Below are 18,065 nucleotides of genomic sequence, written 5' to 3' on the forward strand. Positions count from 1 at the left end.
CTGTTTTTAATCCCTCTTTATCTTATTTCTGGGCCTTTCTGTTCTCAAGAGCCTGAGAAACTAAACCTTACTTTGATAACTTGTTATTTGTGGAAAGAAATGAGATTCTGGTGAAACACAATTATTTTTTACTGTCTGTCTTCCATACTAGGGTGCTATACATATTTCAATATTTTATTTTAACTCTTCTTCAATGGGAAGCCATTCAAGAGTACTGTCATATCTTGCCTATGTTTATGCTCAATTTATAAGTGAATATTTCTTGAACAGTTATTAAGATAAGGGGTACCAGCACTGTATCCAATACCTCAGGCTTTAATAATCTTAATTACCACAACATCTGTGTTTCTTTTCCTGATCATCTCCCCCAACCTAGATACACATATGTACACACCCATGATCATAACACAATCACACAAGTGATGTGATTTTGTTTGCATAGTATCTCAGTAGTCATAATACAGTATTGTGTATAGTTATTAGCTTGTTATTCTCCCCCCCCCATGAAATTGAATATTGTTAGGAAAATATGAACGTATTTATCATTGTAAAGGCATCAGATACAAAATATTGGGTTGGCCAAAAAGTTCATTCCAGTGTTTTTGTAACCCAAAGGAAGTTTTTGGCCAACCCAAAAGTTACCTATTTGTTGGAGTGAATCAAATTGAAGAGAACACTTCCCTGCATTGAACAATTACGTACACTAAGCAGTCATTTAGAGATTATGCCACAGTTTAAAGCACATAGAATTACTTTGAGTACAGAAAAGGAGTTTAAGGAACAAGTTTAATTCCTGATCTCTTAGAAAGCAACATGAATATATTTTAAATCATCTTTGTCCAGTGATTTTTAGCAGTGGGTAGGTAAAAGGGTAAGTAGATACAACCCGCTTAATCAGAGTGATACTTTCTGTATTTTTTTTTTGAAATGGAGAATTGTACTTCCTATCAACTTTCTACCTTACACACATCGTGAGATTGATCTATCGTCCAGCAGATGAAAAGAAAATGTTGCAGTGTGGAAACAGAGCAAGGGCTAGTCATGACATTACTCCTCTCAGTTTCCTATGTAAGCAATTGTAAACAAATATTCAGAGAGTCCCAAAATATGTTTGGGTCATGAATGCTGCCTTTGAGGTTACCCATAATGTGTTCAATGAAAATGAAAAATCCAACTACATTCAGAGCCAAGTCCACATCACAAAATTTGGACTTAGCTCTGCCAATTATGATCTCAGTTATATTTTCAATCCTAATTTTTCTTCTGGGGCTCAGTCCAGTATCTCCAACTGCCCAGTTGACATATTTTCCTTCATTCACGTCTCCACTGAATGGCTAGCTCCTATCTATTGAGTTCCCAAATCTCATTTGGTTTCATTAACTTGTCTCTGTTTATACCACTGACTGACTCTCTGATCCATGCAACTATTTTTCTTCACCTTAACTACAGTGATAACACCTACTATGTAGGTTTCTGTTTCTATTCGAGAGATTTTCCAATCAGTCTGTTCTACTGTAGCCACTGAAGAATAACACTTAACATAATTCCTGGCCAGTAGGAGTGGCTGAATAAATAGTTGTTTAGTCAATGAATGACTCAATGAAAATATTTGATAAGCATGGCAAGTATTCATAAGAACTACAGCTTCAGAGCCAATGCAGTTAGACAATGAAATTAAATGAGAATCAAACGTTTCCAGTCCTGAATCAATTCAATTTACACATCATTTTGCCTTTAAAGAACAATGTTGTTGCTTTTCCTATATTCTTACTGCATCTTTTCTACCCACCAAATGGTGTTTGAATAAATATTTGTGTAGTTCCAAATTGATAAGACCTCTAGAAAGAAGAATAAGGAATATAAAAATGATCTGTCTCCTTTCAAATATTCTATCTTAAGAGCCAGTTTTTTGGTTGTGTGTAATATATTTATTCTATGATGAAATAGCCCATATGTTTTTTAAACTATCCTAGTAATCACGTGGAAAGAATTTTATGCCTGGAGTCATATGTTCTGTTACAAGGACCGCTTAATGAGAGCAAGCATGGTCAGAGACAAGAGCCTCTTTTTGATCAGAGAAAGGTCAATTTGCTTTCTTTACAAATCTAAGTAAACAGAGGGGGAAAAACAGCTCTTAAATGTTCCCAGGTAGTTCTCCTGAACTTCTAATGAATGATTTAGAAGCCAAGAAGGATTGAATAAATCTGTGAACCTAGAGAGGTCTAGCATTGATTGTAACAAAGTAAAACCTATTAACTTTGCAGAGTTGTGTGCATTATAGAAACAATTTTCTTTAAAAAGCAAGGGCCACTAATTCAAATGTCTTCAGAGGGCAGTAGGATGCATGTATACTCCACCTAAAGGCATTCAAATTATAAAAGTCCTAATACTAAAACACGTCTGAGGGCAGATTTTACTTGCAGCCTTCAGTTTCAGAGACCCAAAGGCAGAGACTTAACATACATTCAGTTTATTCCTTTGGAATCTGCTTGATATTGAGAAATACATGTTTGGGGGTTCCCTCCACCCCCGCAGGGCATTATGTCTTAGTAAAGAAAGAAAGAAAAAAAAAGCCTGAGATAATCTCATAAAGCATGTAGTACTTAAAGTAATTTATGATGAATTCATTTGGTATCCACATTAATAGCAGTGATAATAATGAATGTATGTATCTGATGTGGATGAGATAAATACCTCCAAAGGAAATTTCATTTGTAATTTGATATTAGGTAAATGTCCCATTAAAATAAATCGCTACTGTACATAATTTTCCTTTAATTCATTGCAGGGTGTTTGCTTTGGAAAAGGCACAGTCTAATTCGAGTTTCAGGAGAAATTCTCATTATTCTTTTATAGCAACCATTATCAGGAGCAGATGGGGAATTGCACCAACAAATGCATCTACTATTACACCACACAGGAAAGAGCACTAGATGAAATCTAATCAGACCCCCTCCTGCCTCCATTTCCTATAACAAACTAACAAAAACATGCTTGTAGTCTTAGTGTTATTATTAGTGGAACACAATAAATCAGGGGTCCCCAACCCACATGCCATGGACCCCTACCAGCCAGGCCTGTTAGGAACTGCACTGCGTAGCAGGAGGGAGTGGCTCTGGAGCCAATGAAGTTTCATCTGTATTTACAGCTTTTCCTCACCGCCTGAACCATCCCCCACCACACCCCCAGTCCCTGGTGCCCAAAAGCTTGGGGACCACTGAGGTAAATGTTTTGTTGTTGTTGTTTAGTCACTAAGTCCCATCCGACTCTTTTGCCACCCCACGGACCGTAGCCCGCCAGGCCCCTCTGTCTAGAGGATTTCCCAGGCAAGAACACTGGATGGCCGTGTCCTTCTCCCACACAGGAGTTGAACCCGTGTCTCCTGAATCGGCAGGTGGGCTCTTTACCACTGAACCACCAGGGAAGCCCCCATAAATGTTTACTGAAATGCAAAACAAATGAGACCAGGGGAAATACCAGGCTAACAAGGTGCATTTTATTTTTGATTGATCGTCTGCAAAGGCTGCGCCTCTCTGATTTAATTGGCAAGTCACAAGAAAAAGATCTGTAGGTCCTTAACTAAAAGTAGAATCTGAGGTACACTTCAAATGTGGAGACATTTTATGGTCGAAAGAAGAAAAAAAACTCCTTCAGTACTACTTAATCCTCAGCTGTAAAGTCGAATACAGACATGAATGCTACCAATGAATGACACTAACTAGAAATATTTTATGACTACCTATGCAGAGGGGAGGCCCTTAGTTCTCTCTGGGCTCACTTTTAAGCTGAGCGTTACAGACAGGTTATGAGTTTGATCTGCAAAACTTAGGACAGTCAAGGAAGTAGAAAGCCTTTCAGTTTTTACTGGGAGTTGGAGTTAAGGTTGGAAGTGAGGAGCAGCCATAGAGAATGCTGCAAAGGCAGAGAGAAGAGGCTGTACAGGCACTTCACACCTTGCCTGGTAGGCTAGTATTTGGATTTTATCTTGCAGTAAATATGTAGGCATCATTCTTGATCTCCTCATTCTGGGCTCCAGGCCTTGATTCTTGCCTCCTGCATCTGTTTTACTAAAAAATTGCCATTTTTCACGTTTTTTCAATCCTTCTTCTTTTTTGTGTACTTCTTCCTCCCTCACTCTTGGATTTCTCCAGTTTTTACCATCTTTCACTTCTTGTCACTCTCCTCATGAGATGCTCTTACAGGGTCATCAGGTCTTCCATAAGAATAGAATCATCTAGCCCATGACTGGGCTAGATTGATTGTGTCCTGTTGCTAAGCTTGCTGTTTTGCTTTAGTCTTTGTCTATTTGTGTTGCTTCCTTACAAAAATTATTTATCATCGAATAATAATGTCACAAGATACTTTCTGAGCATGTTAAAACCTCTGAAGACAGTTGTGACTACATAGTGTAAGAATTAACATGAGAGGCAAACATGTCCAGTTTATCTCTGAGTAAAGGACCAGAAATAATTTTTCAGGTTCTGACTTGAATTCTAGAGACTGACAAAGAGGAACCGTGGCAATGAGCTTAAGACAGACAGAGTAAAGCAGAAGGTAAAAGAACATGAAATTGCACCATAAATTTCCATCTGGCAGATTTACAAGTCTCTAAAGTGTTCATATCATTGCATGTTTCCTCTTGACCAGTGAGCAAACTGAGGCAACAATTAATATGTCTCAAAATAAAACCTTAGCAGAACTACCAGTAAATCACAAGATTAGATTTTTGATATATCCACTTATTCAGCAAAGATGTGTTTTTCTCTCTTCTGTTCCCCTCGATCTTTACCTTTTCTCCCAGTCACTTTTTGTCTCTTCTGTTTTCCTATTCTGCCTAGTTTGTGATATTTTGCCAGTTCTTTATCTCCTACATAGCTTATCCAATTTGTCATTGTACAATTCCCTGTAACTGCTTCTTAGCTGCTTCTTTTTCATTTGTCACATTTTATTTTCTGTTGATTTTGTTTTCATGCAGTTTTGGAAAGTTTTGCACAGATGATTTTTTAAATTTATGCAGTCTTTTCATATAAGATGTACTAGTTTCTTTGTCTCATCTTTTCCCTCTATAAAAATGTAGCTGTTCTTCCTTGCCTGTAATTCTTCTTCTCTTCCCTCAATTTGACCAGACTTGGAGGATTGAGATATATGTGTCACTTTCTATAATTTAGGAAATTTTCTCTGTTCGAAAAGCATACAAGAAGTAAATAATAATGCTGTAACTCTAAAACATGCCCCTCCTGTGCCCCTGCCTGCTCCATGTATTTCTAGCCTACCCTTTCTTTAATAATGCATCTGCTTTGTACACCTTTGTCCCCTTATACCCAGAGATTCTGCTGCAGTTGGTTTAATGTGAAATTCTGGGCTTTTATATTTTGAAAAACCTCCCTAGGGGAGTCTGATAAGCAGTCATTATTAAGAATGATGCTTTAATATTGGAATCAAAACACAATAAACTTTCTAAGGGATGATGAATAATCCAATCAATTTAATTATGATTTTTTTCTATCCCAAACTCAGACTAGATGTTAATTGCTAGAGAAATAGATAAGAATGCCTAGGACAACAGAACATGAATGTGGTGTCAGAGCTTGGAAATTTCAGTGGTAGTGAATAATTTAGTACTTAAAATATTTAGAAATTATAAAATGAAAATTAATTTGTTTTGCACTAAGTAAATAAAATTGATTGAGGTTTTCCATTTAATTGTGTAAATCAAGTCACATCTTCAGGCTCAGCAGCTAACTGTGAAACAACATGTACAAGTTTTAACTTCCTGTTTTGGTCCATTATTTTGCCTTCTTAGGCTTTATTATTGAAAATTCTCCTCAGGTCGATCATACACTGTAAATACTTCTCCTGATTACAAAATCTCTTCACACAAATGCAATAGACTATTTAATGAGCTCTCTTTCACAAAATTAAAAAAAAATCTGAAAGCCCTGATTTGGGACTCTACATGAAATGAGATTTAGATCTAACAATTTTAAGTTATTGCTTCATTCTTAGCTACTCAGTTCTATCACCTATCTGGGAAATGGAAATAATAAAACCCATGTTGATTCTACAATTGGATTGTAAAAGTCACTGTAGCCATCAGCCATGAAGTGGAAAAACTGAGATCAAAAATACAAAGCAAGACGCCTGAGATAAAAATTATGGCGTTTCATTAGTTTATAGCATTATAAACCAGCAACAAGAATTCTTTGATTCGTTAACAAAGATTCAGAAGGCATTTACTCTATCATCTTATTACTCAATGTGTCGTTCCCACACCAGTGATATCAGCATCCCCTTGAAGCTTGTTAGAAGCTGAAAATTCGGGGCCCTCCTTAGACCTACTGGATTAGAATCATCAGTTTAGCAAGATCTCTTGGAGATGTACACATTGAAGTTTGAGATGCACTGCTGTAGCACACAGCTTACAGGTGTTCCATGCATTTTTAAAAATTAATTTATTGATTCTAATTGGAGGCTAATTACTTTACAATATTGTAGTGATTTTTGCCATACATTGACATTAATCAGCCATGGGTGTGTCCCCCATCCTGAATCCCCTCCCACCTGCCTCCCCATCCCATCCCTCAGGGTCATCCCAGTGCACCGGCCTTGAGCGCCCAGTCTCATCCATCAAACCTGGACTGGCAATCTATTTCACATATGGTAATATACATGTTTCAATGCTATTCTCTCAACCATCCCACCCTTGCCTTCTCCCACATAGTCCGAAAGTCTGTTCTTTACATCTGTGTCTCTTTTGCTGTCTCACATATAGGGTCATCATTACCATCTTCCTAAATTCCATATGCATGTGTTAATATACTGTATTGGTGTTTTTCTTTCTGACTTACTTCACTCTGTATAATAGGCTCCAGTTTCATCCACCTCATTAGAACTGATTCAAATGCATTCTTTTTAATAACTGAGTAATACTCCATTGTGTATATGTACCACAGCTTTCTTATTCATTCGTCTGCTGATGGACATCTAGGTTGCTTCCATGTCCTGGCTATTGTAAACAGTGCTGCGATGAACATTGGGATACACGTGTCTCTTTCAATTCTGGTTTCCTCAGTGTGTATGCCCAGCAGTAGGATCGCTAGGTCATATGGCAATTCTATTTCCAGTTTTTTAAGGAATATCCACACTGTTCTCCACAGTGGCTGTACTAGTTTGAATTTTTTAAAAGTATTTCTAGTAGCTGTGAGTATTGGACACCGTTGGAGGTACAAATTAGAGTCATCATCTTTCTCCTGTAACTGCCTCCCTGAGTTTGGTGTTCTAGGCAAAGATTTCCCCATTTCAGTAGTCATTCACGATTGCTGGATCCAGCTAGTTCCCTAACCTTCTTAATTGTGCCTTAACAGTTTATGTTACTACTCGCCTTTCGGTTCTACTGCATTGTCTAAACTCTAGGTTTAGCCCCAGCACCTACCTTGCAGACTCCTGTCCTGGCTGTTTGACCTGTGTCCCTGCTTTAACATTAGCCTAAACTTTGCCCCAGAATCACCTCTGAACACAGCTTTAGCTCCCACACCCCTGTCCTTCAGTCATTTTCTGTTGCTCTCCACTGAATTGCAAAGTCTTTATTAAAAAGCAGAGTCCTCTCTGCCCAAGCCCACTATTAATCCAGGGCTAAACCTCTCCCTAAACTTCCACTCTGTGGAAGTGACACAGAGTTCACGTGTATACTTGAGATCAGATCACAGAAATTCGACACCATTAGGCTAGCCTTCTGCTATTCTCTTGTGGCCCTGACCCTCCACATCCTTAAGGCCTACCCATTCTTTCAGTTCCAAATTACCCACCATGGTCTCTCCTTTTCATCCTTCCATTGAGCTCATTTCTCTTCTAATCTGTCATTTATAATTACTTATCTAATCTGTCTGATCACTTTGCTTACTGTCTTACTGGACATAATATAGCAAATTATCCTTCACACTTATGTCTAATCTTCTCAGCTAGATTTTATACTGCCTAAAACCTAGAAAATTGTACACACATCTTGGAATCTCTAGGAGGGCCAATAATAAGTATTAATACTAATGATACCATGATAATTATGAGCACTCCTCTTTTCCTCCACTTTCTGTATTCATAGATTCATGCATTCACTCAACAGATACTTATTGAAATTGCTCATGAACCAGATGTTGTAGTAAGTGTCAGGAATAAGACTGTGAATAGGACACCATCTTTGACTTCAAGGAATTTATGGTATAATCTGAATATAGACACAATTTGTTATGAGTAGGGCTACCTGTTAGTAAGCAGTGACTGTCACATGCAACATTGATCTGAACAGATGTTCAGAGTGGAATATAAATAATGGAGCAAAATCAACTGGTTGCAAGGAAGTATCACATGTTTGTAAGAGCACATCTCATGCTCACTTAAAAGAGTATAGTCAGGAAAGTTTATGAATAGTTCAGTGACTGTGCATAGTTTTATAATCAGTGTGAGGTACTATGTTCCCAGAATAATGGCCTGTTACCATTTTTGTGGATTTAATGAGTCTTTTAACTGCTAAAGACATACTATCCGAAATTCTAGTATTTAAAATAATAATACATGAAAGCAGTGGAAAACAAAAATCGAAGAAGTTTATCCATAATGAGAATCTAAACGAGATTTGACCCAGTCTTAGAAAACAGGCATTGATTCATTCATTTGGCAGGCATTTGATGGAGTTTGTAGGTACTTGGTTTGGGGCAGGAGAATATAAGAATATTAAGTTAACTAGAATCATATGTATCAGCAAAGTGTTCTGAATACTGACTGTCTCATCTATACATAAAGATTTGTGAGTCCTTTAGATTGAAATATGGCAGATATCTCAAGTTCTCATATTATTTCATTTTCTAACCATCAGATTTAGTTATGGGTTATTGTAATTGCCTTACAAATTCTATATTACCTTTTTTTAAAAAAATGCTAGAGTGCTATTTTTATTTCATGGCAAAAGGCATTTTTAATACATATTTTGTTGTAATAGTCTTTTTTAATAAAACAATTATTCTTAAAATTTCATTCAGGATAAAAAGTAGAAGATGCTTAAGCCTGACACCGTCAGTGACTCATAAAAATGTTCCAGTGGCTATAGATTATTTTTAAATTTATCTCTGTACCTTAGGGATTTCTTGATTGGCTGTCCCTGAAAGCAATTAATTCTCATTTTTATGTGGTTTTATGATGCAAAATACATGGATGGAAACAATTTGAAATAAATTTCCTTCTTATATAGTCATGAATGTTTGTTTAAATATCTCTAGAGGTTTTTAAAAAAATACTCTGGCTAAACTGCACTTGTTCTTTTTCACCTCTCACATCGACAGTCTCGAAGAAATCTAAATAGTTTCGTCATGTTTAAATTTTACAACACTTCATAGACTATTAAACATGGAACATCCTTGTGGGGACAAGAAATCGAATTTGCTCTTGAGAAGGTTTCCAACTAATTGATTTGTAGGACATTATAACATCCTCTAGCTGACAAGCTTTACAAATATAAAAACTGGAGCTGAACTGAGAGGGCGCTTTTTTCCTGACACATAAAAGGTGTCTTTCTGTCTTGTCTCCTTTGGATATGGGCATGTCAGTTTCATAGAGAAACTTTCACATGGAGCTTTTTTATTTCTTTCTCCCCCAGTAGAACTGCATGGGGTAGTACATTGTTTAATCTTTTCTCAAATAAAAGGACACGGGGCTTCATCTTTGTCTTTGCCTTTTTGGTATCTCACAGGAACTCCAGGATGGCATCGGGCAGCGGCAAACTGTTGTCAGAGTATTGAATGCAACTGGGGAAGAAATAATTCAGCAGTCCTCAAAAATAGATGCCAGTATTCTACAAGAAAAATTGGGAAGCCTGAATCTGCGGTGGCAGGAGGTCTGCAAACAGCTGGCCGAGAGAAAAAAGAGGTAGGGTGACAGATTAAAATAGGAATGCTAAAATTTTAGCGGAGCTGTTTAAGCTGCCCTTAAAAGAAAAATAAAAGATTTTGTGAAAGATTCAAACCAGAGTGTAAGGCACTAACATTAAGGATTCTATCAACACTTAATAGCAATAATGAACTTGCTCTTTCTTTTCCTTGAATAATATAATATGTAACTGTTGCTAGTAAAATAGGCAATGCTTTTTGACTGTTCTAAGCTTTGAAGTTTGTTTCAAAAATCACACATGATTGTTTAAATATGAATGTCTTCAGTATATTCTAACTTTCATAAGCTGCATCTTAGTTATTTTTTTTTTAACAAAGATGAGAAAAGGATGTTATAAATGACTATTTTGCAGGAAAAGTTGCTCTTTGGCTAGATTGTTTAACAGCTACAAATATGACTTATGATGCTGAAAAGCATGATAGTCATATTTACCTTTTAGTTCCACTACATTTCTTAGCACATTCTTGAAGAAGGACTTGGGCTGAAAATGTTCAAATCTACAGGGGAAAACAAAACCTTAGAGATGGTATTGTTGAATTCAATCATCATTTAACTTTCCCTTGAAAGGTATTGAAAGCACAGAAAGCCAAGTGTGTGCTGCTGCAGTTGGAAAACATACATATTTTTATAAACAGGGTTTTGTATTATGCTACCAGTTGTTGCTAATGTTTCCTATTTCATAAGGGAGGACTTGCCCTTTATTTACCAAATGAGACTATTGTCATGAACAATGAAAACTCAGTTCATTGCCAAGCTCTTGCTTCCTACCTTTCATCTACTTAATAGGTGGATTTTAATATTCAGAAATCTAGAATAACTCACTGATGAGCATCTTTGGTGAGGATGTATTAGAAAGGTTTTGGAATTACGTCCATTGTCTTTGCCCACCTCTTCTGGCCACCTTTGCTCCTTTTACATTATTCAGAAAGTGGATACAATTCATACTGCTGTACAAAATGAACATATTAGTTGACCTACACTTGCGCGTGCATGCACACACGCACACATACACAGACAAATCTTACTAAAGTTAAATAGCATCATCTAAAAACATTTTCATTTTAAATTTTAGTTTAGAAAATACTGGGGTACCTATATGTATGAGTGAGTGAGTATTGCTTGCTCAGTTATGTCAAACTCTTTGCCACCCCATAGTTTGTAACCCACTAGGCTCTTCTGTCCATGGGATTATCCAGGCAAGAATACTAGAGTGAGTTGCCATTTCCTTTTCCAGGGGATATATACATATACATAGACATAAAATAAAGACCCACGCTTTGTAGTTATATTTCTTCCTTGGGAAAGTCATACACTTTTTTCCCCCAAAATTGAAATCCTTCTATTAAATACACAACATCCCATTGTTTAAACAGCTAATATATTTACACTATCGGCAGGTTTAAACCTGTATAGCATCATTTCTGCACTAGACCCAATCTAGTCTAAAATAAGACATTAAGAAATGGGAAAATTAAGGAAAATTGAATAACATGCTATAAAAATATATCAGCTTTATAAAATGGATTAAATTGACTGGAGGATTATTTTTCATTATTGTATATAAAATGTTTCTCATTTTGAAGTATCTTACTCATATAATATTTGAGTAAAGCCTTTTTAAAATATTTTCTGTAACTTCTTACCTGAGTTTTAAAATTTTTATTATTGGTCATTGACTTCTAAATGCAAATTTGAACTTACAAATGTTGATAGGACAATACACCTGTTTCACCAAATAAGTTCTAAAATTTTAGGTCCTTCTAAGCTAATAAGAAATTGATGTACACTGACTGTTGTGAAATATTACACACATTGTAGGTTAATTACAACTAGTAGGGATTTGGCTGTAAATGGTTAGGAAAAAATTCTCCCATTTAAATGTTCTGACCTACATTAAACATTGTACCTTTGTTCCTTAAAGAGTCAAGATCAGCTTCCTTGAGGTTTTATTTTTCCTCTAAACTCAGCTTTTAAAGTTGTCTACTTCATGCTACATTTTAAAAATAGATGTTAGCATATTTAAATTTCCACTGAGATCAGTTTTGTGGCAAACTCAGAATTTTTGTATCATTTAAGGTTTATGAAATATAAAAGAGTAATAAAATGTAAGTGCCATTTCTACAAATACACTTACAGCTATTGCTAAGCACCCAGTACAAATAAAGTAAAAATAAATAAAATAATATTTTATAAAGAACATGTTAACCTAACAATCATGGGAGGGCTTGTAATCATGAAACTATTATTAATCAGTAGTGTGCTTTCAATGTAACCCAAGCAGAAGTTACAAGGAAATAGATTATTGCACAGGTGAAAAATAAGATGACTGTTCCAGCTGACAACAGTATTCTTAGTTTGCAAGCAGGATTTAAATACAACTATTGAAATATCTAATGTTTCTTAGTCCATGTACACCAATGAAAGAAAGTGTATAATTTAAGTGATTAAAGTCTACAAAAACTATGTGGAGCTTTATAGCTACATAAATTTAGACATTTCTCTTTAAAAATGTAAGATATTGGAAATATGAGAAGAAAATTCTCAGAAATTTCAAATAGCAGCAGACATCCATTGAAGTCAGTCTGTGTTGGAAGTAAATGAAGTATAAAATATAGCCAATTAGCTGTTCAATTTAATATAGAAAATTCACTGTTGCCTCAATTATATAGCAGAGGAACTGAATAACATCTATAGTTTTAAGGCTGATAATAATGAGTTTAATGATGACTTAGCCATCAAAATGGTCTTTGTAAATGAAGAAGATATAAACAAAAGTTATTGACCATAAAGGGAAGTCATAGGTTAAAACAAAGCAACCCTGTGTATGAAGACTCTTAAGCCTTGGTTCACTGATAGAAGTCAAGGGGTGCCATGAACTTGAATGGGAGGAAATACCTCTTTGTTTTCACTAACCTCTTAACTGAAGTTTAATATCCCCTTGCATTTTGAATATAGGCAATAAACCAGAGCAATGCTAGCAGTATCTGAAATCACAGATGTTTCCATATCTCATTAGAATTGTCACATATATCTCAAAATATGGTTCATGCTTATCACTACTTCAAAACTGTAGTAGGTATTAGATCTACCACAGTATCTTATTAATGTGTTAATAATAAGCAAACAGGCATTACTGTATCACAAATGTGTTTCTAATAATCTTAAAACTGTACTTCAATATAATTGACTTCCTTTGGAGTCCTGTGTATTTTATATTATGAGTTTAAAAGCATTATTCTGGGAGTCCCAGATTTCACCAGATTGCCAAAAGAGTTCATAGCACTGAAAAAAAAATGACCCCACTATTTCTAATCAGTTGTTCATTTATCTGCCCAGACCTCATTATCATATAATATAGTTTTGCTCCTTTTGATGGTATAGTCACTGTCCTCAAACATTCCTTTATCCTGGAATATTCTAGGAGATATACCAGTCAAGGGAATGTGGGTAGGCAGACCTTCAAGCAATGGATTGCTGACACCATAAGAAATTATATTTTACTTAGAATAATGTTAATTGATAAAAAATTGAATGAAAGAGGGAAGCAATGTAGTGGGAGGCAGAATCCCTAAATTAAGGAATCTCTGAATCATTGCCCATAACAATAAAAAATGATCTGTCCTTTTTTCTTTTGAGAAATGTGATATTACTTCCTCCATTTCACAGATAGGACAATTATTGTACAAACATATATTGAGGAATAACAATTTTAATTTAAATGTTACCTAGTTAAAAATGTGGCTTGAAATTTTCTTTTTGAATATTATTTTTAGTGAAAAATTTTAAGCATGTAGAAAAGTTGAAGTAAAGTCACATAATGAATGCCCATATACCCTCCTCTCTTCCTCCTACATTTCTAGATTCAGCAATTAACATTTCACCATATATGCTCTTTCTCTCTCTTTGTCTCTATCTCCCCCATATCTGCCTTTCTGTAATATAGGAAATAACATACAGACACAAATTTTTGTTGTCTTTACATTTGCATATAAATTATAAGCACTCCTATACTTAACCACTGAATATTTCAGCATGCATCTCCTTGGAATAATGACTTGCCACATATAACCATGCTTGTTTACCATGCTTGAGAAAATTTAAAATAACACTAAATTATTATTCAGTGTCCTGTCCATGCATCTTTTTGAATTAGAGTTTTCTCCAGATATATGCCCCAGAGTGGGATTGCAGGATCATATAGCAAATCTATTTTTAGTTTTTTTAAGGACCCTCCATACCTCATTGTAGTTCTGATTTGCATTGCTCTAATATTAATGATGTTGTGTATCTTTTCGTGTGCCTCTTGGCCATCTGTATGTCTTCTTTGGAGAAATGTCTATTTAGGTCTGCTGCCTATTTTTTGATTGTTGTCATTGTTGTTATCTTTTTTTTTTTTTTAATTGAGCTGCATAAGCTATTTGTATATTTTGGAGATTGATCAGACACATTGTTTGCAAATGTATTCTCCCATTCTATGGGTTGTCTTTTTGTGTTATGATTTCCTTTGCTATGCAAAAACTTTTAAGTTTAATTTGGTCCCATTTGTTTATTTTTGTTTTCATTTTTGTTCTTCTAGGAGGTCGGTCCAAAAAGATATTGCTGGGATTTACGTCAAAGAGTTTTCTGCTCATGTTTTTCTCTAGAAGTTTTATAGTGTCTACTCTTATATTTAGGTTTTTAATCCATTTTGAGTTTATTTTTGTGTATGGTGTAAAAGAATATTCTAATTGCTTTATTTTTTAATATGTAGCTGTCCAGTTTTCCCAGCACCACTTGTTGAAGAGAATGTCTTTGCCTCCTTTTATCATAGCTTAATTGACCATATGTGTGTGGATTAGTTTCTGGGCTTTCTATCATGTTCCATTAGTCTACATGTCCGTTTTTGTGTCAATACCATACTGTTTTGATGACTGTAGGTTTGTAGTATAGTCTGAAGTCAGGGAGCCTGATTCCTCCAGCTCTTTTTTTTTTTTTTTCTCCTCAAGATTGCTTTAGTTATTCAAGGTCTCTTGTGTCTCCATACAAATATTAAAAATTGTTGTTCCAGTCCTATGAAAAAATCCACTGATAATTTGATAGGGATTGCATTGAATCTGTATATTGTTTTGAGTAGAATGGTCATTTTAACAGTATTGATTCTTCCTATCTAAGAACACACAGTCTATATTGCCAAATGTTTTCATTGTCTTCAGTTTCTTTTGTCAGAGTCTTTTAGTTTTTAGAGTACAGGTCTTTTGCCTCCTTATGTAGGTATCCCTAGATATTTTATTCTTTCTATACAGTGGTAAATGGGATTGTTTCCTTAATTTCCTTTCTGACATTTTATTGTTAGTTTAGGGAAATGCAATAAATTTCTGTATATTAATTTTGTATTCAGCAACTACCAAATTCATTGATGAGCTCTAGAAGTTTTCTGGTACTTCTTTAGGATTTTCTTTGTATAGCAGTGTGTCATCTGCAAACAGAGAGAGTTTTGCCACTTCTTTTCCAATTTGAATTGAATTTACCTTCTATTCTCTGTATTTCTTATAAACTGGAAGTTGAGTTTAGATGAAACTTAAAAAGATACAAGTCAAATGTTTTTTGTCAAGAGTACTTCATATAGGATGCTATATAATTTGTATCACATCAGGACATGTGTAATATGAAGTATTCCCACTCCAACTGCTGCTAAGTTTGATCATTTGGTTAAGGTGGCAACCATTAGATATTGAATTAGAAAGTAATATATTTTTATTTGAAATTACTAAATCATCTAATGACTTTTCTACCCATTGATGTAATCCATGGATTCCCTAATCCAGTTGTTACAATGGGGATACAAAATTATTACTTTCCTAATTCTGACTTGATCCTGCAAGCTGGTTTCTTCTATTAAAAAAAGAAAACATTTCCTTTTTTTTTCTCTCTTTGTTCACAATACGGACTTATGGATGCTTATTTATTCAATATGCTGTAATGAATTAGTTTTCATTCCTGTTAATGCTCACCTTGACCAAATTTAACCAGTGGGAGTTCATTCAAGCTTTCTCCTTACATGTCCCAGGCTCACCTTATATTTTCCCTGCCCGGGGTATGGTATCAACAATTCTCCAAGAGTCTCTGATAGGCTGGAGAATGTTACATAGAAACCAAGACCTGGGCAGTAATGCCTTCTCAAAAGAATTCTGGTGCCTTTATGGCAAGCAGTACTAAGGGAAAAAATGTTTTCATATTACTTTTGCAAGGATGCAGACATCTCTATCAATCAGGATACATCAAAATCCAAAGAAAGGCTAAGCATATTAAAGCTCCCTTACTGTGTTAGATTTCATGTAAAAGCAGTAACTTACTCATTTCAATATCTTTACTGCTGAATTTTTGAACCAGTTTACCTGTATATAATCTATGCTAGTTTGCCAAGCAAATTAATGGCATAAATGAGCTAATGGGAGGCATTCCTGAATGTACTTAAGGGAAAAAATTGTTTTTTAAAGACCTTAGCTCATTGTTTGCATGCAAATGGATGCTGCTAATTAGAAATGAGCCTTATCTAATTCATTAAAGTAGGCCTAGTAGGACCTCTTCTTGCAAACCTCCATTGAAATTCATAGTATTCCATTCACCCTTTTTTAAAACAACTGTTTTCTCTTGTCTTCCTTAATTTTGGCTTCTCCCTAATTCAGATGCCCCTAACAAAATAGTCTTCATATAAAACTTCATTTTCTACAAAATGAAAACCTAAATTTTACTAAAATTCATAAGTCTCTTCACAGGGTATGCCGTATTTTAAATGTAGTCAATGTAGGCATGTAAACCAGTGCTAAAATGCTTCTCACACATTCACCCTTGGTCCCCAAGATTTCTCCAGCCCCAGCTCTAGTCTATTTGCTCTATCCTTTAACTTCCTGGTTTCCTATCATCAGTTTTAATTCTGACTCTTCATCCAGCCCAGAGTCAGTGCTCACAAGCTGAATCTAGCTTAGAATGTAAGTGGTGTGTTTACATAGGCACTGTCAACAAAATAATTGCCAATATTTAAAAATTCAGTCTTCATATCTTAAAAAAAAAGAATATCTGTCTCTTTTTGAAAACTTATATCTGACTGCTATGTATTCATTCTCACATTCTCTCAAGGCATGATCAGCTGCAACTAAGTGACAGATGTTTCAGACTTTTCCTGCTCATAGTGTAGTCTCTGGACCAGAACACAGACATCACCTGGGAGTTGCTAAGAAATACAGAATCTAATAAATCACAGTCAGCATTTTAACAAGAATCCCAGGTGATTCATGTGTACCTTAAAGTTTCAGAAGCATTAGTTTGGGCAAGGAAGCTTTCTCTTCAGTTTGTCACAACTGTCCCAACTCAGTCATTTATATTAACTGCTTTCCCATAGATATTTGACTTAATGATACTTTATATAGGCCCTTAAAACTCAACATTCAAAAAACTAAGATCATGGCATCTGGTGCCATCACTCCATGACAAATAGATGGGGAAACAGTGGAAACAGTGACACATTTTCTTTCCTTGGGCTCCAAAATCACTGCAGACAGTGACTACAGCAATGAATTTAAAAGATGCTTGCTCCTTGAAAGAAAAGCTATGACAAACCTAGTCAGCATATTAAAAATCAGAGACATCACTTTGCCAGTGAAGGTCCATATAGTCAAAACCATGTTTTTTTCAGTAGTCATGTACAGATGTGAGAGTTGGACCATAAACAAGGCCGAGCCCCAAAGAATTGATGCTTTTGAACTGTGGTGTTGGAGGCTCTTGAGAGTCCCTTGGACTGCAAGGAGATCAAACCAGTCAGTCCTAAAGGAAATCAACCCTGAATATTCATTGGAAGGATTGATGCTGAATCTGAAGCTCCATTATTTTGGCTACCTGATGCAAAGAGCTGACTCACTGGAAAAGACCCTGATGCTGGGAAAGATTGAGGGCAGGAGGAGGAGGAGGCAACAGAGGATGAGATGATTTGATGGCATTACTGACACGATAGACATGAGTTTGCGCAAACTCCAGGAGACAGAGAAGGACAGGCACGTCAGGCATGCCGCAGTCCATTGGGTCACAGAGAGTTGAACACAACTTAGCAACTAGGCAACAACAACAATATTGATGATCATGATGATGATATTTGT

The 18,065-nt window shown here is 35.6% G+C and overlaps 1 protein-coding gene across 9 annotated transcripts in view; it reads left to right on the top strand.

Moving 5' to 3' along the window:
* Nucleotides 1-18,065, top strand: part of DMD (dystrophin) — a 2,565,910-nt gene that overhangs the window by 1,675,935 nt on the left and 871,910 nt on the right. For all 9 annotated transcript variants that reach the window (XM_043895268.1, XM_043895262.1, XM_043895270.1 and 6 more), the window contains one exon: nt 9,740-9,915. In XM_043895268.1, the coding sequence (XP_043751203.1) occupies nt 9,740-9,915 (176 nt within the window). The remainder of the gene's footprint in view (nt 1-9,739; nt 9,916-18,065) is intronic.

The sequence above is a fragment of the Cervus elaphus genome, chromosome X, assembly GCF_910594005.1.
Source record: "Cervus elaphus chromosome X, mCerEla1.1, whole genome shotgun sequence".
In the NCBI taxonomy this organism is placed as follows: domain Eukaryota; kingdom Metazoa; phylum Chordata; class Mammalia; order Artiodactyla; family Cervidae; genus Cervus; species Cervus elaphus.